Source organism: Salvelinus fontinalis, chromosome 13, assembly GCF_029448725.1.
Source record: "Salvelinus fontinalis isolate EN_2023a chromosome 13, ASM2944872v1, whole genome shotgun sequence".
In the NCBI taxonomy this organism is placed as follows: Eukaryota; Metazoa; Chordata; class Actinopteri; order Salmoniformes; family Salmonidae; genus Salvelinus; species Salvelinus fontinalis.
In genome coordinates this window covers 38,351,041-38,371,663 of record NC_074677.1, presented here as the reverse complement: position 1 = coordinate 38,371,663, position 20,623 = coordinate 38,351,041, and the positions used below count along the sequence as shown (strand labels likewise).

Genomic DNA, 20,623 nt, shown 5'->3' with positions numbered 1-20,623 from the left:
TATTTTTATTTTTAATCCCAGCCCCTGTCCCTTCAGGAGGCCTTTTGCCTTTTGGTAGGCCGTCATTGTCAATAAGAATTTGTTCATAATTGACTTGCCTAGTTAAATAAAGGTTACATAAAAAATGTAAATAAAATAATAAATGAATTCACAAAAAGTGACAGCTGATGAAGATTATTTTAAACCATGTGATTACCACAGACCTTATTTTCGGCGTTTATCCTAAAACCTTACAAAAACACCATTAATTTTCCTCATAGGCTTTGTCCAACGAACGAACCATGGCGGAGTTAGTGCCTCCAAAAATACGCTATTACTATTTTTCTCTATTCAGTGACAGAAGAGGAGCGTCACAGATCGAACAATGAATCAGATATTTCACCAGATGTATAAATGTGAAGGTTGGCGTTTCCACTCACTACCAAATATGGTGATGAGAGGAAGCCCAGTGTCCGGCAAGTGGGAGAAGATGGAGCGAGATGGATTTTGGCCGAAATTCTGCACATTTTCTCATCGATTAAACATTTTGTCAGAACAAAGTTTTCTGTTTCCCAAACTAGAATCTGTAACAAACATAGTGGACTTCACCATTTGCCAAAGTTATTTTTAAATTGCGTTATTTAGGAGCTCTGCCCACCTCCTTGCTTGTTCTGCCCACTATGATTCATTTGCTACGTTGGAAACGACAGGCTCTGGTCTATCTTGGGTTAGTTATACATATCTTTAGTTTCGTTTTAACTGTTTCATGAATTCAAAATTGCAAAAATCCATCATGGCGGACCTTGTCGGTCCCTGAGCCAAATGTATTCTTTGTGAGGACTGAGGAGGGGGACTTATGTAGGCTACCGAATTTCATGACTTCAGGTGGGTAAGGGACGTGACCTTTCAACGTTTGCATTTTCAATATCGTGTTATAGCGCCACCATCTGGTCAATCACTGTTCTTTTGTAAATGACCGCAAGACGCTTCATTCACCCAAGTTTCGTCAAAATCCGGCCAGTGCAGTCTGATATCGCGTGTGACGTACGGACGGACGTAGACAGATCCACAGTCCCCTCCCCAATGACGGACATTATTATTAGAAGTCATATTATTCATAGTACAGACAGTATACTGAACAAATGTGTCAGTCAATTATACCAGCGGCACTTGACTATAGACAGAATACATATTAATTTATACGTCATTGCACTTGATGCTCAAGTTATTATGTTACAGTATTTGAAACACTGCTTTGCACTGAAGTTATGAAATGTGATACTTTTCGAACGAGAAGGACTATGGGAAAGCAAGTCTACAGTATCAAGCGAGCTCGTTCTGCAGCATGCAGCCACTAATGTCAATAAACTACAATCCCCAAAAGCCCTTGTATCATTGACTTAAGCAACGTTTTTGTCGACGTGGGAAAGGGTCTGCTCAGTGCTCACACAAACAAATAAATGTCCATGGATGTCGGTTGCAATAGAAATGAACATCTTGACATGTACATTGGATTCAATAAATATATGGTAATTGAAACTGCCTCGGGAAGCAATAAACATATGTGAGTTGAAATATGTGGCTTAAACCTGAAGAGATATTGCTGAAAAATGCATTCAAGTTATGGGTGACGGAAAAAGGCAACGATTATTTCGTATTACAAAGGAGGCGAGGATATGGAGAAGGAGGAGGCGGTTTGACAGGTATGTGTTCTGTTCGCTGCTGTTCTGTTAAAACCCAGTGGCACCGCAATGACCGTCTAGCGAAGTGCTCACGCCATCAGACGAGAGCTCATATTTCCGTTATATTTTCTAATGTCCCCCAGATTATGGCATGTATAGGGGAGGGAGGCAGTCAGGTCTCCAGATGCGCGTGACAAATTGACAGCCTGAGCCTGGACTTCAAATGTTAGCTTTGATTGCAACAGGTACATAATATAAAGTATGTGGACACCCCTTCAAATTAGTCGATTCGGCTATTTCAGGCACACCCATTGCTGACAGGTGTATAAAATCGAACACACAGCCATGCATTCTCAATAGACAAACATTTGCAGTGGAATGGCCTTTACTGAATAACTCAGTGACTTTCAATGTGGCACCGTCATAGGATGCCATCTTTCCAACAAGTCAATATGTCAAATTTCTGCCCTGCTAGAGCTGCCCCAGTCAACTGTAAGGGCTGTTCTTGTGAAGTGGAAACGTCTAGGAGCAGCAACTGCTCAGCTGCGAAGTGTTAGGCCACAGAACGGGACTGCTGACTCGCATCGCATGTAAAAATCAACTGTCCTTGGTTGCAACATTCACTACTGAATTCCAAACTGCCTCTGGAAGCACCGTCAACACAAGAACTGTTCGTTGGGAGCTTCATGAAATGGGTTTCCATGGAAGATCAGCCACACAGACACCTAAGATCACCATGCACACTGTTTTACATGGTTTTGGCTAGCCCCCTTAGTTTCAGTGAAGAGATCTTAATGCTACAGCATACAATGACATTCTAGACGATACTGTGCTTCCAACTTTGTGACAGTTTGGAGAAAGCCCTTTCCTGTTTTAGCATGACAATGCCCCCGTGCATAAAGCGAGGTCCATACAGAAATGGTTTGTCAAGATCAGTGTGAAAGAACTTGACTGACCTGCACAGAGACCTGACCTCAACCCCATCGAACACCTTTGGGATGAATTGGAACGCTGACTGCGAGCCAGGCCTAATCACCCAAAATCAGTGCCCGACCTCACTAATGCTCTTGTGGCTGAATAGAATTAAGTCCCCGCAGCAATGTTCCAACATCTAGTTGAAAACCTTCCTAGAAGAGTGGAGGCTGTTATAGCAGCAAAGGGGGACGAACTCCATATTAATGTCCATGATTTTGGAATGAGATGTTAGACGAGCAGATGTCCACATACTTTTGGTCATGTAGTGTATCTACAATGTAACAGTTTACAGTAGCTTACCTACGATGCAGATTGGTTATTTTGTTAACACTGACTGAGCTGTCTGTTTACAAACCACAGTCACTACACTTAACGTCTGGGGCGTATTCATTACGCTAATTCTGTTGCAAAAGTTTCTTAAACGGAACGAAACAGGAAGGGACTTACCTGAATTTGTCCAATAGAAACTCTCCTTTTAGTTGCAATGGTTTGGACTGATGATTACACCAATGTTGTTTGTACACACGCTATGACATGGTAGTGTGTGTCAAATATTGGGTTGCTGACATTTGCTTTAGTTTATGGGTGGAGCAATGGGCTATACTGATGTGCACTTCTGTATGAGAATGTACTGTATCTACTCAAGCCAGGTCAATGCTCATCCTTTCTATAGTGTCAGTCTGGTCTACTAATTCCCTGCATTTGAAGTGGAATGATCATATTCTACATTATAAAAAATAATGTTTGTTGATCTTTGAGTTCAATACTGCCCTATTTGATTACATATTGATCCTCCTTCACCGTGCAAGTCAGGAGTCATTCATTGTATACATTACACCAAGAGTGAGTAGGGTACCTTGTTTGCTCAATTGCAGTCAATGAATGTCAGCTGTCAGTTTCCCAATAATAGTAGGTTGTCTTGCACATGGTCACGCAGAGGCTCCAATAAGCCAATTCTCAGCTGTTGATCACAGTTATCCACTTGACTGAAACAGCATAGCTAAATTTCACATTTTCTCTCATCTCTAATGCTAAAAATAGCAATGGTGGCCTTCTATTCTGTTGATGCCAACGGTGTTCCAGTGGTTATAGCCTACTGATTGTCATGGTACATGTATTTGTCAATTAGATGGACACTGAGAACACAATTTTTGGGGCACAATAGATATATTCTCTGACTGGGCTAATGATGGATGGAGGTCCACCAATGGCTGCTCTCCTCCTGTTCAACGCCTTTTCGGAAGCCCCCTGCAACTCTAACTTTTTATCCTGAAGTATCCAGATTTAAATCTCAAATGGCCACAGGGCAGAGGACAGGCTATTATCCAGTGATGCCTGCTCCTAATTAGGCCCTTGCAGATGCACAAGTTCTGTCAGAGTGTCTACCAAACTTTTATCATGGATGATGTACAGTATGGGGCAAAACAAAGTCTGTAATCAGTTCACAGCTGTAGTGTCTCATCCACCAGCCGGCTCTTGTTAGCAATTAGCCTGGGTTTGAGGTTAAGACCACTTTACAGCTGTGTCATGATCCCCAAGCACAGCAGCCATAGATGCTGCTGATGCAGTCTAGGATAGCAGTATAGCTCTGACCTTGTTAATAATTTATGAAGGCCACTATGGGGGTAGATCGGTAACACAACACTGTTGGTTTGAGTCACCGACAGGCAGGACACTTGAATGTGATGATAAGCAGCACAATATCCATTGAGTTTTGACTGTTCCATGTTACATTATCATGGCATGCTGATCCAACCTAGGTGAAAGGGCTGTTTTGTTTGCTAGATACTGTAAATCAATAGACATGAAATTGACTCATGATTTTGAAATGTCTTATCATGTCTTTTAAAATGTCTGACTTTTAATGGAAATGATTGTTACATATTTTTGGGACAGGTCTCCTGGTTGGAACTCTGGATACGATGCTGGACTCTACGTCTAAGGTTGCGCCGTTTCGCATTCTACACCAGACACCGGACTCCCAGGTCTACTGGTCAATAGCGTGTGGTGAGAGTCTCTCTACACTTTCTCAACTATACTCTTCAGTCAGAGTAGACACCACACATTAAGTGTTTTACCCACTTCATATGTATGTACTGTATTCTAGTCAAGGCTCATCCTATGTAACTACTGCTGTACACACCATTTTTATTCATATACTGTCCATAATATCTAATCACACCATCATATACATATTTATATTCCAGACTCTGACATTGCTCGTTCTATTATTTCTGTATTTCTTAATTCCTTTCTTTTTCTTTTTGCGATTTGTATGTTTTGTATTGCTAGGTATTAATGCACTGTTGGAGCTAGGAAGATAAGCATTTCGCTACACCCGCGATAACATCTGCAAAATATGTGTACGCGACTAATGAAATGTCATTTGATTTGAACGTAAACATTATATATAGGCTTTAGTCTTGTAATAACAGGCTACAATCATGTAATAACCTTTAGGATTATATTTTAGTCTAGACACATTTCCCATTTTGTAACAAAATAGATGTCTTAGTCATGGATAGTGTCAACAGTTTCCTTTCAATTGTGACTAAGTTTTCCCTGTGGTTAGGTGGCACCAAGGAGGAGATCAGCCAACACTGGGAGTGGCTGGAGAAGAACATCATGAGAACCCTGTCTGTGTTTGACTCCAGCGATGACATCACCAGCTTTGTGCAGGGCAAGATCAGAGTAAATAATCACTAAAGCTTATTAAACATGTGGTTAGACACAGACATCAACAATACTATTGTTGATCTCTGCCACTCTCACGGGAGATGGAGGCCTCCTCCTGACTTAATGATTTATTCATGTAGTGAAGCCTACTGATGATAAGTGGCACGTGCTTACTCTTTGAAAAAAGTTGGTGGTGATTGTTATTTCACTACTGTTATTTCACTACTGCTGTATGATATGGAAACATTTTACTGTTTGTTGAAAGCTAAGCAAAGGATAGTAGGTTTAATAACAATATGAATTAAGAAACAATATTATGCTAATCTATATGCCTTGATACATATTAGAGTGGAGATGGCATGCTGACTTGTTTAGACTGCTCAATTATATTAGCTATCTCAGTGGCCAATAGAGGGATGTTGACCTCTCCTTTCTATAAAGGGGCTGATTGCTGAGGAAGGAAAGGTGTCATGCGTGCAGGAGGATGACCCTGAGAAGTTCCGTGAGGCACTGCTAAGGTTTGAGAAATGGTTTGACCTCCCTCAGAAGGAGAAGCTGGTCACCTACTACTCCTGCAGCTACTGGAGGGGTCGTGTGCCTTGCCAGGGCTGGCTCTACCTCAGCACCAACTTCCTGTCCTTCTACTCCTACCTGCTGGGCTCCGAGGGTGAGACCAGAGACCTGAGCAACCCCTCACTGTTGGCTAACTGTCACTAAATTGTCACTTATCCATTGTATTTGGATACAATATTATTATCATTCCATGTCATGACAGAATGGCAGTGAGTTACTCATTGAAAATAATCTGTTTCCTTTTCAGTGAAGCTGGTAATCTCCTGGAATGAGATCTGGAGGCTGGAGAAAACGTCCAATGTCATCCTGACGGAGAGCATCCATGTGTTGGCCAATGGAGAGGACCACTTCTTCTCCATGTTCCTTCATCTCAATGAGACCTTCCTGATCATGGAGCAGCTGGCTGACTACTCCATCAAACGCCTGTTTGATAAGGAGACTTTCCAGGAAGAGCCCTCCCTCTCAGACCCTCTGCAGATCACCAAGAGGTACTGTACTGACGGACTGTCCCTGCGCTCTTCCACATAACTCCTATTTGACAGTTACATCAGGGCACCGTGGTGAACTGAGATGATAGTCATAATTCTGTTTAGTTCTTCTATGCTCTTCTCAGTCACTTTCCTCTCTTCCAGAGGCTTAGAAACGCACGCTAGGAACGAGCAGTTCCGGGCCTTCTTCAGGCTGCCTAAAGAGGAGAACCTGCTGGAGGTGTATGAGAGCTTTCTGTGGGTGCCCTTCAGCCACTTCAACACGCTGGGGAAGATCTGTCTTTCCGAGAGCTACCTGTGTTTCGCCAGCCAGGATGGCAGCCAGTGCCACGTCATCATCCCCATGAGAGAGGCAAGACGCTTCCACGAAACATAACTAATTTCTGATCAATTATGTTCTGTTGCTCAGTGGTTTGTCCAGTGTTGTTGAAACCAACTCCTATCCTTACAGGTGATTGGTGTGGAGAAGCCGGACCGTAGCAGCAGGGCTTTGATTGTGTGTGTGCGGGGTAAGAGGGCTCTACGGTTCTCTGAAGTCCGAGACTTTGAGCGCCTCGCCAATGCAATCCGCAAGAGGTGTGGGATGACGGCCAGTCCTCAGCACTCTGCATCAACTGATGTAACTTACTGTTTTGACCTTTGCCATCAACCTTCCAACGGTCTCTAATTCACCTCCTTATCTGCCAGGCTATAATTGCTGCTGTTGAAAACAAACAGAACTGTGTGTTCACTGTGCCTTGCAGGTCATCAGAGGGGAGTGCCAGAACCTCATCAATCACTTTGAGGACAACCCAGAGGAGGTGGCTTTGATGGTGGGACAGAAGGACAGCAGCAAGGCGGTCAGCACTGAGGCCCTCATGACCGTGTTCCATCCCCAGGACACTGAAAACCTGGACCCCAAAATGGTGGATATAAGTGGTCTATTTCTCTAAAAGATTACTTTGCTCATAGTATGAAGAAATATAAACATTTCACTAAAATATAAACGCAACATGTAAAGTGTTGCTCCCGTATTTCATGAGCTGAAATAAAAGATGCCCTACATTTTCCATATACACAAAAAGCTTATTTCTCTAAAATGTTACACATTTGTTTACATTCCTGTTAGGTAGCATTTCTCCTTTGACAAAATAATCCATCCACCTGACAGGTGTAGCATATCAAGAAGCTGATTAAACAGTATTATCATTACACAGGTGCACCTTGTGCTGGGAACAATAAAAGGCCACTCTAAATTGTACAGTTGTGTCCCACAACACAATGCCACAGATGTCTCATGTTTTGAGGGAGCGTGCAATTGGCATGCTGATTGCAGGAATGTCCACCAGAGCTGTTGCCAGAGAATTGAATTTTCATTTCTCTACCATAAGCCGCCTCCAACATCATTTTAGAGAATTTGGCACTGTCCAACTGGCCTCACAACCGAAGACCATGTGTATGGCATCGTGTGGGGGAGTGTTTTGCTTATGTTATAATTGTGAATAGATTGCCCCATTCTGGCAGTGGGGTTATGGTATGGGCAGGCATAAACTACGGACAATGAACACAATTACACTTTATCAATGGCAATTTGAATGCACAGAGATACCGTGACGAGATCCGGAGGCCCATTGTCGCGCCATTCATCCGCCACCATCACCTCATGTTTCAGCATGATAATGCACAGCCCCATATCGCAAGGATCTGTACACAATTCCTGGAAGATGAACTTTTTCCAGTTCTTCCGTGACCTGCATACTCACCATACATGTTCCCCATTGAGCTTGTTTGGGATGCTCTGGATCGACATGTACGACAGCGTGTTCTAGTTCCCGCCGATATCCATCAACTTCGCACAGCCATTGAAGAGGAGATGTGTCGTGCTGCATGATGCAAATGGTGGTCACACCAGATAGTGACTGGTTTTCTGATCCACGCCTCTATCTTTTTTTTAAGGCATCTGTCACCAACAGATGCATATCTGTATTCCCCATCATGTCAAATCCATAGATTAGGGCCTATTGAATTTATTTCAATTTACTGATTTTCTTATATAAACTAACTCAGTGAAATCTTTGAAAATGTTGCATCTTGCGTTTTTATATTTTTGTTCAGGATAGTTTCTCTAGAGCAGTTTTTTTTCCAGTGTGAGAATGATAATAGGGTGGAGGTTTTTTTGAAAGGTGCTCTCCCTGTACTGTAGAGGTGTCCCAGCCTTGACAGCTCATTTCTTATTCTCCTGTTTCATCTCTGTGCCTGACAGCTGAAGGAGAAGATGAAGGAGCAGTCATGGAACATCCACTTCTCAGAATATGGCCGTGGCACCAGTATGTTCTGTACCAAGAAGACACGAGACCTGATTGTGCGTGGCGTCCCTGAGGCCTTAAGGGGAGAGCTCTGGATGCTTTTCTCAGGTTCTGTTTGATATGGCTCATTAACTGTTAAATGGCACATATGTTTCCTTTACTGACGTGTCAAAGAGTGGTGTCTTTAATGTTTAATGCCGTAGATGGCTGTAGGAAGCTGGATGTGTTTCGTTAAATATGGAGTGGGGTGTTTTGCCTTTGTACTATAGGTGCAGTCAACGACATGGCCACTAACCCGGGGTACTACAGTGAGCTGGTGGATCAGTCTCTGGGGACCAGCACCCTGGCCACTGACGAGATAGAGAGAGACCTGCACCGCTCCCTACCAGAGCACCCTGCCTTCCAGAGCGACACAGGCATCTCTGCCCTGCGCAGAGTCCTCACCGCATACGCCTACAGGAACCCCAAAATCGGCTATTGCCAGGTACCAACCTAGAAACCTCTATAACACTTCCTGACATTTTTTATTTTAAAAAGCTAATGGGCACCTTTACATCGCTCGTGCTTTTTCTCTTGTGAAGGCCATGAACATCCTGACGTCAGTCCTTCTGCTCTATGCAAAAGAGGAGGAGGCTTTCTGGCTGCTGGTGGCCGTCTGTGAGAGGATGCTGCCTGATTACTTTAACCGCAGGATCATCGGTGAGTGACCGATGTTTAGTTGTAGCATGACATTAGAAATTTGTACTGTATGTGTGTTTGATACTGAATTATACTTTCCCCCTTAACTGCTAAAAATCCTGTTTACAAACTTGTTTCCTCAGGTGCACTGGTGGACCAGGCGGTGTTTGAGGAACTGATCCGAATGCACCTCACCCAGCTGACGGAGCACATGACAGACCTGACCTTCTTCTCCTCCGTGTCCCTGTCCTGGTTCCTCACCCTGTTTATCAGCGTCCTGCCAATAGAGAGCGCGGTCAACGTGGTCGATTGCTTCTTCTACGACGGCATCAAAGCCATCCTGCAGCTGGGCCTGGCTGTGCTCGACTACAACATGGAGGGCCTGATCAGCTCCAGTGACGACGCTGAGGCAGTCACCATCCTCAACAAGTGAGTGTCAACACAGAGAGGGCGGTGTCTGAAGGTCAACTGAATTGGTTATTTCAAAGTACCGTATTAGGTTATGGTTGGATTGTGAAGTAACATAATCTCCAAAACAATGAGTTAATTCTATAGGAATGTCCATTTCATTAATGTTACTTTACTGCTGCTCTGTTTGCCCTGGCAGGTTTTTTGATAATGTTACAAATAAGGACAGTCCTCTTCCACAAACAGTGCAGCAAAACTCTGTAGGGAACAACGGCAAAGCATCATCCATCTCCAAGGTGGACGTCAGTGATCTCATCAAAGAAGCCTATGAGGTACTGTAACAGTCAGAGTTGCTAGGGCCCCTTTCTCAATGTCAGGCTTGTCTTTGATTAGACTTTTTTAATTTGCTGACAGAAATATGGAGACTTGAAATCAGAGGAAGTAGAGAGCATGCGGAAAAGAAACAAACTATATGTTATCCAAACGTTAGAGGATACAACCAAGCAAAATGTGGTGAGTTGCTCATCTCCAAACTTCCATAGCATCTTTTTGGCATTGTTTACTACAATTTGACGTAGGATTATTTGAGATTTACTTTTTTCCCAGCTGCGGGTAGTGTCACAAGAAGTAAAGTTCAGTGCTTCCCAGCTTGACGAACTTTATGTATTGTTCAAGGTGGGTGCAATATCTCAATCACTCTTTTCAAATAATAATAATATACTACTGCATACCTACATGCATTAATATTCCTTCTTATAGACATAGACACAGAGTTGGCATGAAAAATTTTAATATGTTGAAAATAGTCACAAAGTTAACCGCTGGAGATTGAATACTTCAATGTGTTTCCAGAGGCAACATTTCCTCAGCTGCTACTGGATGATGAACAGCCCAGTGCTCCTGCACCACGACCCCAGCCTGGCCTATCTGGAGCAGTACCAGCTGGGCTTCCATCAGTTCAGCCTGCTCTTCTCCCTCCTGGAGCCCTGGTCCCTCTGCAGCGGAAAGGACGCCCTCTTCCTCTGGGCCTTCCGCCTGCTGGATGAGAACCAGGATGGCCTCGTCAACTTCAAAGAGTTCTGCTGTGCCTTGGGTAAGGTTACACCAGCGCTCTGATGCATAGCTACAAGTCTTTGAACGCTGTTCCCACCCTCTGCTTCTAACATTATCTGTGGGAACATCTAATCCAGCATCAACCTCATGAAACCTTTCATGCTAATTTACCCCTTCCCTATTTTGTTCTTACTACAGACATTTTGTACAGCGGCACTTTCACCAACAAGCTGAAATTCCTGTTCAAGCTTCATCAGCCACCAGGTAAGTAAGATCACCAATAACTTCATCAGCACCTTCTCTACTTGTCATTCTGTCCATGATACTTTTGTTCTGTATTCCTTCTCAAGTACCTTCACAAAGTATTCATACCCCTTGACTTATTCCACATTTTGTTGTTACAGCCTGAATTCAAAATGTATTCAGTATATGTTTTTTCTCACCCATTGACACACATAATGACAGTGAAAACATGTTTTTAGATATTTTTGCACATTTATTGAAAATAAATGACAGATATCTCATTTACATAATTATTCACACCCCTGAGTCAATAGAATCACTTTTTGCAGTGATTACAGCTGTTAGTCTATCTGGGTAAGTCTCTAAGCGCTTTCCACACCTGGATTCTGCAACAATTGTCCATTTATTATTTTGAAAATGTCAAGCTCTGTCAAATTGGTTGTTAATCATTGCTAAACAATTTTCAGGTCTTTCCATAGATTTTCAAGTAGATGTAAAAAAAAAAATAATAATAATAATTTACTCAGGAGCATTCAATGTCTTCTTGGTAAGCAACTCCAGTGTAGATTTAGCCTTGTGTGTTAGGTTATTTTCCTGCTGAAAGGTGAATTCATCTCCCAGTGTCTGGTGGAAAACAGACTACCAGCTTTTCCTCTAGGATTTTGCCTGTGCGTAGCTCCATTCCGTTCCTTTTTTATCCTGATAAACTCCCCAGTCCTTAACAATTACAAGCATACCCATAACATGATACAGCCACCACTATGCTTGAAAATATGGTACTCAGTAAAGTATTGTATTTCCCCAAACATAACACTATTCAGAACAAAAAGTTCATTGCTTTTCCACATTTTTTGCAGTTTTACTTGAATCCCTAATTGCAAACAGGATGCATGTTTTGAAATATTTGTATTCTGTACAGGCTTCCTTCTTTTCACTCTGTCAATTAGGGTAGTATTGTGGAGTAACTACAATGTTGTTGATCCATCCTCAGTTTTCTCTTATTACAGCCATTAAACTGTTTTAAAGTCACCATTGGCCTCATGGTGAAATCCCTGAGCGGTTTCCTTCCTCTGGCAACCGAGTTAGGAAGGACGCCTGTATATTTGTAGGTATCCTGGTGGTCTAGTGTTTAAGAGTGTTTCGGCCAGTAATTAAAAAATGGTCACTGGTTCGAATCCCAGAGCCGGCAAGGTGGAAAAATCTGCCGTTCCGCCCTTGTGCAAGGCGTTAACCCCCAACAACAACTGCTCCCGGGTGCCGATGATGTCGAGAGATGCAACCCCTGCATCTCTGTGATTCATTTTTACCCACCTACCAATAGGTGCCCTTCTTTGCAAGGCATTGGAAAACCTCCCTGGTCTTTGTGGTTGAATTTGTGTTTGAAATTCACTGCCCGATTGAGGGACCTTACACAAAAAAAAATTGTGTGGTGTACAGAGATGAGGTAAACATTCAAATCATGTTAAACACTTGTTTCACACAGAGCAAATTTTCCCTCCTGAACTTATTTAGACTTGCAACAACAAAGGGGTTGATTACTTATTTACTCAAGACATTTCAGCTTTTCATATTTTATTAATTTGTAAACATTTCTAAAAACATAATTCCACTTTGACATTATGGTGTATTGTGTGTAGGCCAGTAACCAAAAATCTAAATTTAATCAATTTTAAATTCAGACAAACACACCACATTTTGGAAAAAGTCAAGGGGGTGTGAATGTTTTCTGAAGGCACTGTATAATAAGAAACAAATCCCAATACAATTTTCCTGCAGACTGTGCCTTTCTAATTTCAACTGTACTGTATATTTTGTGCTACTCTTCTACTCACCAACTAATCTCTTTGTTAACTGTTCCGTACATCTGTCCCTACTGTAATGTTGTATACTCTCACAGACAATGTCTTCTTCCAGCTTTCACAGGTAGTCCTTTCCAATCAAAGGCCCAAAGACTGCCTCACTTTATTCCAATGACTGACGACCTATCCCACTTGAGTCGATTGACTGGTCAGCTTGCTTTGCTCTTTTCTTTCTCTGCTATAACCATTTCACTCTAGTGCTCCCTGTGCTTTTCTCTTTGGTAGATGCTCATCTGTCTGTCTTTAACAATGTCTTAAATGTGGGTCTTTTGTTGTGTACAATTTGTTTTACTACCATCTAGGGATGTTAACTAAATTGGTTAGCCGCCGAAAATGCATTTGACCGGTGATGCTTATCGGTCTATAGGTTAATTTGCATAATTTAGTGGAATTACATGACGACTAACACCAATTTATCTTACGGCCAAGATCCTTTTTTAATGCGTAAATTTGGATAGCCATGCTTGCTTCGCACTCATGTTGGTGCTAACAAGCAGGTGAGCTAGTGCTAGGTTTCAATAGCCAATCCAATAGGGTCTGGAAACTATAGTGAACTTTTCCCAACTTTGGTCCTGCCCTGTACACACTCTGTTTGCATTGCCCAACGGTCCCCTGACCACTTTGCTTCCTTCATTGAAAATGAATGGTCTTCTGTTGTTTCATATCCCCCCAATGTGCTATATGGATCTCTTGTTGTTTATCACACGTGCACAGCATACATAGTCTAGTTTGAGGAGCAGTATAGCCTATCACCTGTCATCCAGCGTGAGAGCAGCTCATTAAAAAGAGGGTACTGGAATGAAATGTGTTTAAGGCCAATCATTACGCAACAAATTGCTTAACAGTTCTAAATGCAACCACGTGTTAAACTGTTTTGACGACGCCCGAGTGGCGCAGCGGTCTAACGCACTGCATTGCAGTGCTTGAGGCGTCACTACTAAGTCCCTCACTGTTGCCGCTTGTTATAGACCCCCCTCAGCTCCCAGCTGTGCCCTTGACACCGTATGTGAATTGATTGCCCCCCATCTATCGTCAGAGTTTGTACTGCTAGGTGGCCTAAATTGGAAAATGCTTAAAACCCCGGCCGTCCTACAATCTAAGCTAGATGCCCTCAATCTCACACAAATTATCAAGGAACCTACCAGGTACAACCCCAAATCCGTAAACATGGGCACCCTCAGATATCATCCTGACCAACTTGCCCTCTAAATACACCTCTGCTGTTTTCAACCAGGATCTCAGTGATCACTGTCTCATTGGCTGCATCCGTTATGGGTTCGCGGTTCAACGACCACCCCTCATCACTGTCAAACGCTCCCTAAAACACTTCTGCGAGCAGGTCAATCATACTGACGGGATGATTGACCTCATCCCGTCAGTAGAAGATGCCTGGTTGTTCTTTAAAAGTGCTTTTCTCACCATCTTAAAATAAGCATGCCCCTTTCAAAAAATGTAGAACTAAGAACAGATATAGCCCTTGGTTCACTCCAGACTTGATTGCCCTTGACCAGCACAAAAACACCCTGTGGTGTACTGCACTAGCATCGATATGCAACTTTCAGGGTAGTCAGGAACCAATACACACAGTCAGTTAGGAAAGCAAAGGCTAGATTCTTCAAACAGAAATTTGCATCCTGTGGCACTAATTCCAAAAGTTCATGGAGAATAAGAGTACCTCCTCCCAGCTGCCCACTGCACTGAGACTAGGAAACACTGCCACCATTGATAAATCCACGATAATCGAGAATTTCAATAGGCATTTCTCTACGGCTGGCCATGCTTTCCACCTGGCTACTCCAACCCCCCGGCCAACAGCTTTGCCCCCCCCCCCCCCCCCCCCCCCCCGCCCGCTTCTCCTACACCCAAATCCAGACAGCTGATGTTCTGAAAGAGCTGCAAAATTTGGATCCCTACAAATCAGCTAGGCTAGACAATCTGGACCCTCTCTTCCTAAAATTATCCACCGCAATTGTTACAACCCCTATTACTAGTCTGTTCAACCTCTTTCGTATCGTCTGAGATTCCTAAAGATTGGAAAGCGGCCGCGGTCATCCCCCTCTTCAAAGGGGGAGACACTCTAGACCCAAACTGTTACATACCTACAGTTGAAGTCGGAAGTTTACATACACCTTAGCCAAATACATTTAAACTCTAGCACAATGTATAACCACTGATTTCAGCTCTAAATATGCACATTTTCGAACAAAACATAAGTGTATGTATAACCTGATGTTATAGGACTGTCATCTGATGAAGGTTTATGAAGGTTAGAGAAAATTAATATATTTTGCTGGTTTATTCCCTATCGCTAACGTGCCTATTGCTATCGCTAACGTGCCTTGATGAATAAATGCGGTAGTGTGGTAGGCTATTGTAGTAAGCTAATATAATGCTATATTGTGTTTTCGCTGTAAAACACTTTTAAAAAATCAGAAATATTGTCTGGATTCACAAGATGTTTGTCTTTTAATTTGCTGTACACCGTCGATTTTTCAGAAATGTTTTATGATGAGTATTTAGGTATTTGACGTTGGTGTCTGTAATTACTCTGGCTGCTTCGGTTCTATTTCTGACGGTAGCTGTGATGGTAGCTGCAATGTAAAACTGATTTATACCTCAAATATGCACATTTTTCAAACAAAACATAGATTTATTGTATAAAATGTTATAAGACTGTCATCTGATGAAGTTGTTTCTTGGTTAGTTTGGTTGGTTCTTGGTTAGTTACGTTGGCTTTGTGCATGCTACCTGTGCTGTGAAAAATGTCTGTCCTTTTTTGTATTTGGTGGTGAGCTAACATAAATATATGTGGTGTTTTCGCTGTAAAACATTTTAAAAATCGGACATGTTGACTGGATTCACAAGATGTGTATCTTTCATTTGCTGTATTGGACTTGTTAATGTGTGAAAGTTAAATATTTCTAAAAAATATCTTTTGAATTTCGCGCTCTGCCTTTTCAGTGGAATTTGGGAGGAGTTCCGCTAGCGGAACGCCAGAGCCAGACAGGTTAAACAATTTAAAGGCAATTCTACCAAATACTAATCGAGTGTATGTAAACTTCTGACCCACTGGGAATGTGATGAAAGAAATAAAAGCTGAAATAAATCTCTACTGACATTTCACATTCTTAAAATAAAGTGGTGATTCTAACTGACCTAAGACTGGGAATTTTTACTAGGATAAAATGTCCGGTATTGTGAAAACTAAGTTTAAATGTATTTGGCTAAGGTGTATGTAAACTTCTGACTTCAACTGTATATATGATATAATTGCTCACTGGTTATGGTTTAGAATGGCAAAATGTACTTTACAGTTACTGTATGACTTCCTTTGACTAATGTGAATGTACTCCATTCTTACTATGTAGTGTCTGATCTTCCAGAAGATGGTGTGATCAGAAAAAGCCCTGAAAGAGGTATTTTAATTGGCATGTCTCTTTTTCTATTTTACCAAGCTTCACAATGTTGCTAATTTGAACAGTGTCAGAATACACATTGCACTTTCTGTTTCACTCCCACAGGCAGAGGGAAAGTGGATCTGCAGGCCTACCTGAAACAATGGCAAGATGAGATACTAAAGAAAGAGGAGAGCATAAAGGATTTACCCAGAATTAACCAGGTGAATACACCACTATCTAGGTTAACATGAAGTCAATCTGGTGACTATGAAATAGTTATCTTTTGAACAGATCAACTTTGAACAATTTAATCCACATGTCATTCCTTTATACAAAAGTCTTAATTTAATCCATCTCTTTTATTTTCTGGTTGTCAGGCTCAGTTTATCCAGTTTTCCAAAACGCTCTACAACCTGTTCCATAGTGACCCAGAGGAAGAGTCTCTGTACCGTGCTGTGGCTCGAGTTACCAGTCTTCTGCTGAGAATGGAAGAAGTAGGGCGCAGGCTCCAGGAGCCCACCAGTCCCCAGAAGTCCAGCACTAGCCCCATCCAGGCTGCCCTAGAGGGGGCTCTACCTGACGGGGAGGCTTCCAGCACTCCTGAGAGCAGCTCTGACACCCCTAGCACTCCCATCACTCTGGAGGCAGGCTCCATCCCACAGGAGGTCGAGTGGTCATTCGCTTTTGAGCAGATCCTGGCATCCCTGCTCAACGAGCCTGTCCTTGTGCGCTTCTTTGAGAGGCCTGTAGACATTCAAGCCCGGCTGGACCATGCCAAGTGTGCTCAGTTGAAAGCCAAGACAAACAAGTGAAGGATCCACTGTGGGTTTAACCCTCTTATCAAAGCCATTAAGTCTCGGTTCACTATCCTCTCTATTTTCTACTGTTATTTCTCCGCCTGGTCAGGTAACAGGAAAGGATCCTAAGCCAACCCTGTTCACTTTAACCAAACATAGAAATATACTTGTATAAATTCCAGTTGTATCTTGTAGATTCGTAGTTTGTCCTGTCATCTGCACACCAGCGAACCTGCTCAAGCATCTTGCTTCTATGTGCCAGAGTGGTTTTTCTCATGCAGCCATAAATCTCTCAGCTAATTTTCAGAAACACCAGCCTTTCAAATTGGGGGGAGAGTGATCAGTTGAACATAAAGGGAACACCCTCCAGGGTAGTCACTTGAAGCCAACAATGGAAGTCAATCATTGCTTGATACCGGTGCATGTAGATGGGATTAATAATTGTATATGAGACCCTTACTGTTGCTCATCCATAATTATGCAATGAATGGAACCTAGAATGGAGAGATGAAAGAGGGACCACTGTTATTGTATTTCTAGGTTTACTTTGTAATGAAGGGATGTGGCCAGTTTATTTCTGGTCATTTTATGGAGGGGGGCTTTTGAAAACAATGGGACCACTACTTACTAAAGGCCCAAGAGAGTGCTGAATAGTTGGAATTCTACATTTCAGTTTTTTTTTAATGACATATCTTATGTTTTTGTCTTCAAATATCCATTTGTTTTGCTGAAATATCATGAGTGAGGGAACAAGAGCATGTTGTCATTGCCAAGTCAAATCACTTTCAGGACACAAACTAAAAACTAATTGTATAGTTGTTGTTGAGGCAACCACAAATGAGGACATTGTGCAATATTTAGATTCTAACTAATGTCTGAGTCTAAAGGAAATTAAGTTAATGTATATATAATTAGATATACAGAAGAATATACTTAACTGTCTTATGATTTATATTATCTTGTTTGATATTGTACATTTGAGTTGCAAAGGAATTACTAAATATTTGTCAGAATAAATGTTATATTTATAATGTTTTGTAACAGGAAATTCTTGTTATGTTTGATTATATTATATTTTCACGTGCATAACTGGTAGTGTATATCCTGTTACACATTCCTTAATAAATTGTTAGACTTTTTTGAAATGCTGTTAAGCATGAAAGGATGCATGGGCATGGATAAATTATGACAATAACTAATTATTCCAAATGCAACACAGTTGGCTCTGAATGTGTTACTTTATTTCTAGGTTTGATGTGGTGGACTGTAAAATGCAGGATTTTAGTCAGATGTTGATTGGAAAAAAACCTGCTTCAATGTCCTTTGTAGTATAGATATTTCTATTTTACATGAGCAGTTATAAATATTTATTTTCAAAATGAGTCAGGAAAAGGACAGCTGAGCAACTTTTACATGATTTGTATTTTCTGTATTTGAGCATTTTTCCTCAGTGCCATCTGTGTGTAAAATCAAACCTTGCAGTTATATTATAGTCCTCTAAAATGATATTCCTTGTTATAATAGATGCTAAGGTTAATATAAATGTCACTTTAAAGCATTTACTTGACAGCACAATATCATAAAATATGGTCGATATGTAGCTACTTTGCAGTTTTTTTAATCAATCTAGTAATGAATACTTATTCATGGGAGAGCAAGTGTTACTGTTTAAAATTAGCAGTTTACTCTACATTGCATTAGTAGTGACTCTTGAGTGTGAAGTTAAATTCACCTGTGAACAAGTCAACTAAATGAAAGTCTTAACATATTTGCAGGGAAATTGCCATTTGAAATGACACAGTTCTCATGATAGATTGTTGTAGACTACACTCACATTTAGAAATAAAGAGACATTGTCTATGGGCTTTATCAGTTATGCAGTAGACATCTGTAGTCAGATTTTTATCAACTTGATGCAATACATAGGATAATGGTGTACTTATTACCAGTGAAACTATATTACGTGACCTTTTATTTCACCTTTAAGCTGTTTACGCTTTAAGATGACTCATAGCACAAATGTATTTAGGCCGACTTAACTTGTAAATGTAATGGCATTGTTTCCAATTAATGGTCTTAATTAGAATACTCTCATTTAAACACATTTATATGGTGACTGTCTACAGTCTGTGTACTGCCTGTTTTTGTGGGAGGGGGGGGGTTTCTGGAGGAAAATGAATCCGTTGAAATGTTGTCGTTTTTGATCTGCCTGTGCCTACCACAAGTGACACTATGTGAATGTCAAACGTCTTGAAATGAAATAAAGTTATAATAAAAAAAATCTGAGTTTGTCTGTCTTAGACATCAAATATGTTTATTTGAATGAATGAGTTGTTTTGCAAATAGGCCAAGTGAATGAACAGAACAGCCAGGATGGATTTGAACCACTCCCGGTCAAAAAAGGTCAGAGATAGGAAACACTGTTCCTGGAGTTCTGCACGATTTTGTTCCAACTAGGCACCACACTTGACCAACTGAGCTAATTGATCAGTTCAATAAATTCAACAACTGGTCTTCCAGGTCAGTTAAATAAAAAGCATAAAATGCCTACCCCTGTAGAAGGCTATGCTTACATATAGCAAGAGGTGTCAAACTCATTCCACGGAGGGCCTCCTGTCTGCAGGTTTGAGTTTTTTTATTAAGTGAGGAGCAAAAACCTGCAGACACTAGGCCCTCCGTGGAATGAGTCTGACACCCTTGACCTAACAAGTATCCCTCTCGAGCAGAATTTCCCAAACTCTGTCTTGGTGCCCCCCCCCCCCAAGCTTAACCTATTAGAATTGTATTATCCACAGACTCTTTGTCTGTACTGTGTAGTTTATCCTCTGGTAACTCTAATAGTAGTGATCTACTATTGGAGGCATTAGGTCTATTATGGAGAATTGAGAGACTGGGTTCGGCAGTGCGTTTCTGCTGTAGATATGTATAGAGTACTCAAATAGGATATAACCTGTTTTAGCAGTTGCCATTGAGGGCTTCCCCCATTTTAAAGTAGTCAACTGGGTGGCGATTCCTGTAGGTTGGGAGCAACAACCAATGATCAGAGCAGTGTTGTCTTCTTCAAATTGGGATCTATGGTTTGTAAATGACTTTAATGCCATCTAGTGTCCACAATATATAAATTACAATATTTGGTTTCGGATTCAAACGGGGATATGGTTCCAATCGTTTATCCACCATTCATTTTTCCCATAGGGGATTTTAGAAACACTTAAAATAAGGGCTGTGTTTCGTGTAGGCTTACCCGTGACATTTTGATAACCCTGTAAATCTCTCTTGGACAAGGTGACTTACTAATATTTGGCTCTATTTACTCTCAGATTTGAAAATCGAATTAGCATCGACGTAGACATCATGCAAAACTACAAATCCCTGCAAGCTCCTCCACGTCATCTCCCAGCTGACACTTTTGCTAAACAGGTAGTGTCAATTTAAAACTTTCACAAGACAGTTCACAGAATTGTCCATTTAAAGAAATGTAGCCTATTTATTCATTATTACATTTAGTTAACATTAGATAGTTAGTCCA

General features: G+C 41.5%; 1 protein-coding gene across 2 annotated transcripts; it reads left to right on the top strand.

The window, feature by feature from the left end:
- The first annotated feature begins 1,385 nt into the window (after positions 1-1,385).
- LOC129868625 (TBC1 domain family member 8B-like) lies at positions 1,386-19,383 on the top strand. Of its 2 annotated transcripts, XM_055942765.1 has the most exons (21): positions 1,386-1,682; positions 4,533-4,643; positions 5,209-5,327; positions 5,754-5,979; positions 6,133-6,373; positions 6,518-6,725; positions 6,825-6,992; positions 7,117-7,278; positions 8,616-8,766; positions 8,928-9,142; positions 9,240-9,357; positions 9,480-9,765; positions 9,944-10,076; positions 10,159-10,257; positions 10,351-10,419; positions 10,597-10,837; positions 10,996-11,061; positions 12,955-13,047; positions 16,268-16,315; positions 16,421-16,518; positions 16,675-19,383. In XM_055942765.1, exons 1-21 carry the CDS (start codon positions 1,556-1,558, stop codon positions 17,107-17,109), a joined length of 3,414 nt encoding a protein of 1,137 aa, XP_055798740.1. In that variant the 5' UTR covers positions 1,386-1,555; the 3' UTR covers positions 17,110-19,383. The 2 variants fall into 2 exon arrangements, with proteins under 2 accessions (XP_055798740.1, XP_055798741.1); XM_055942766.1 differs by lacking the exon at positions 12,955-13,047.
- The last annotated feature ends 1,240 nt before the right edge of the window (positions 19,384-20,623 follow it).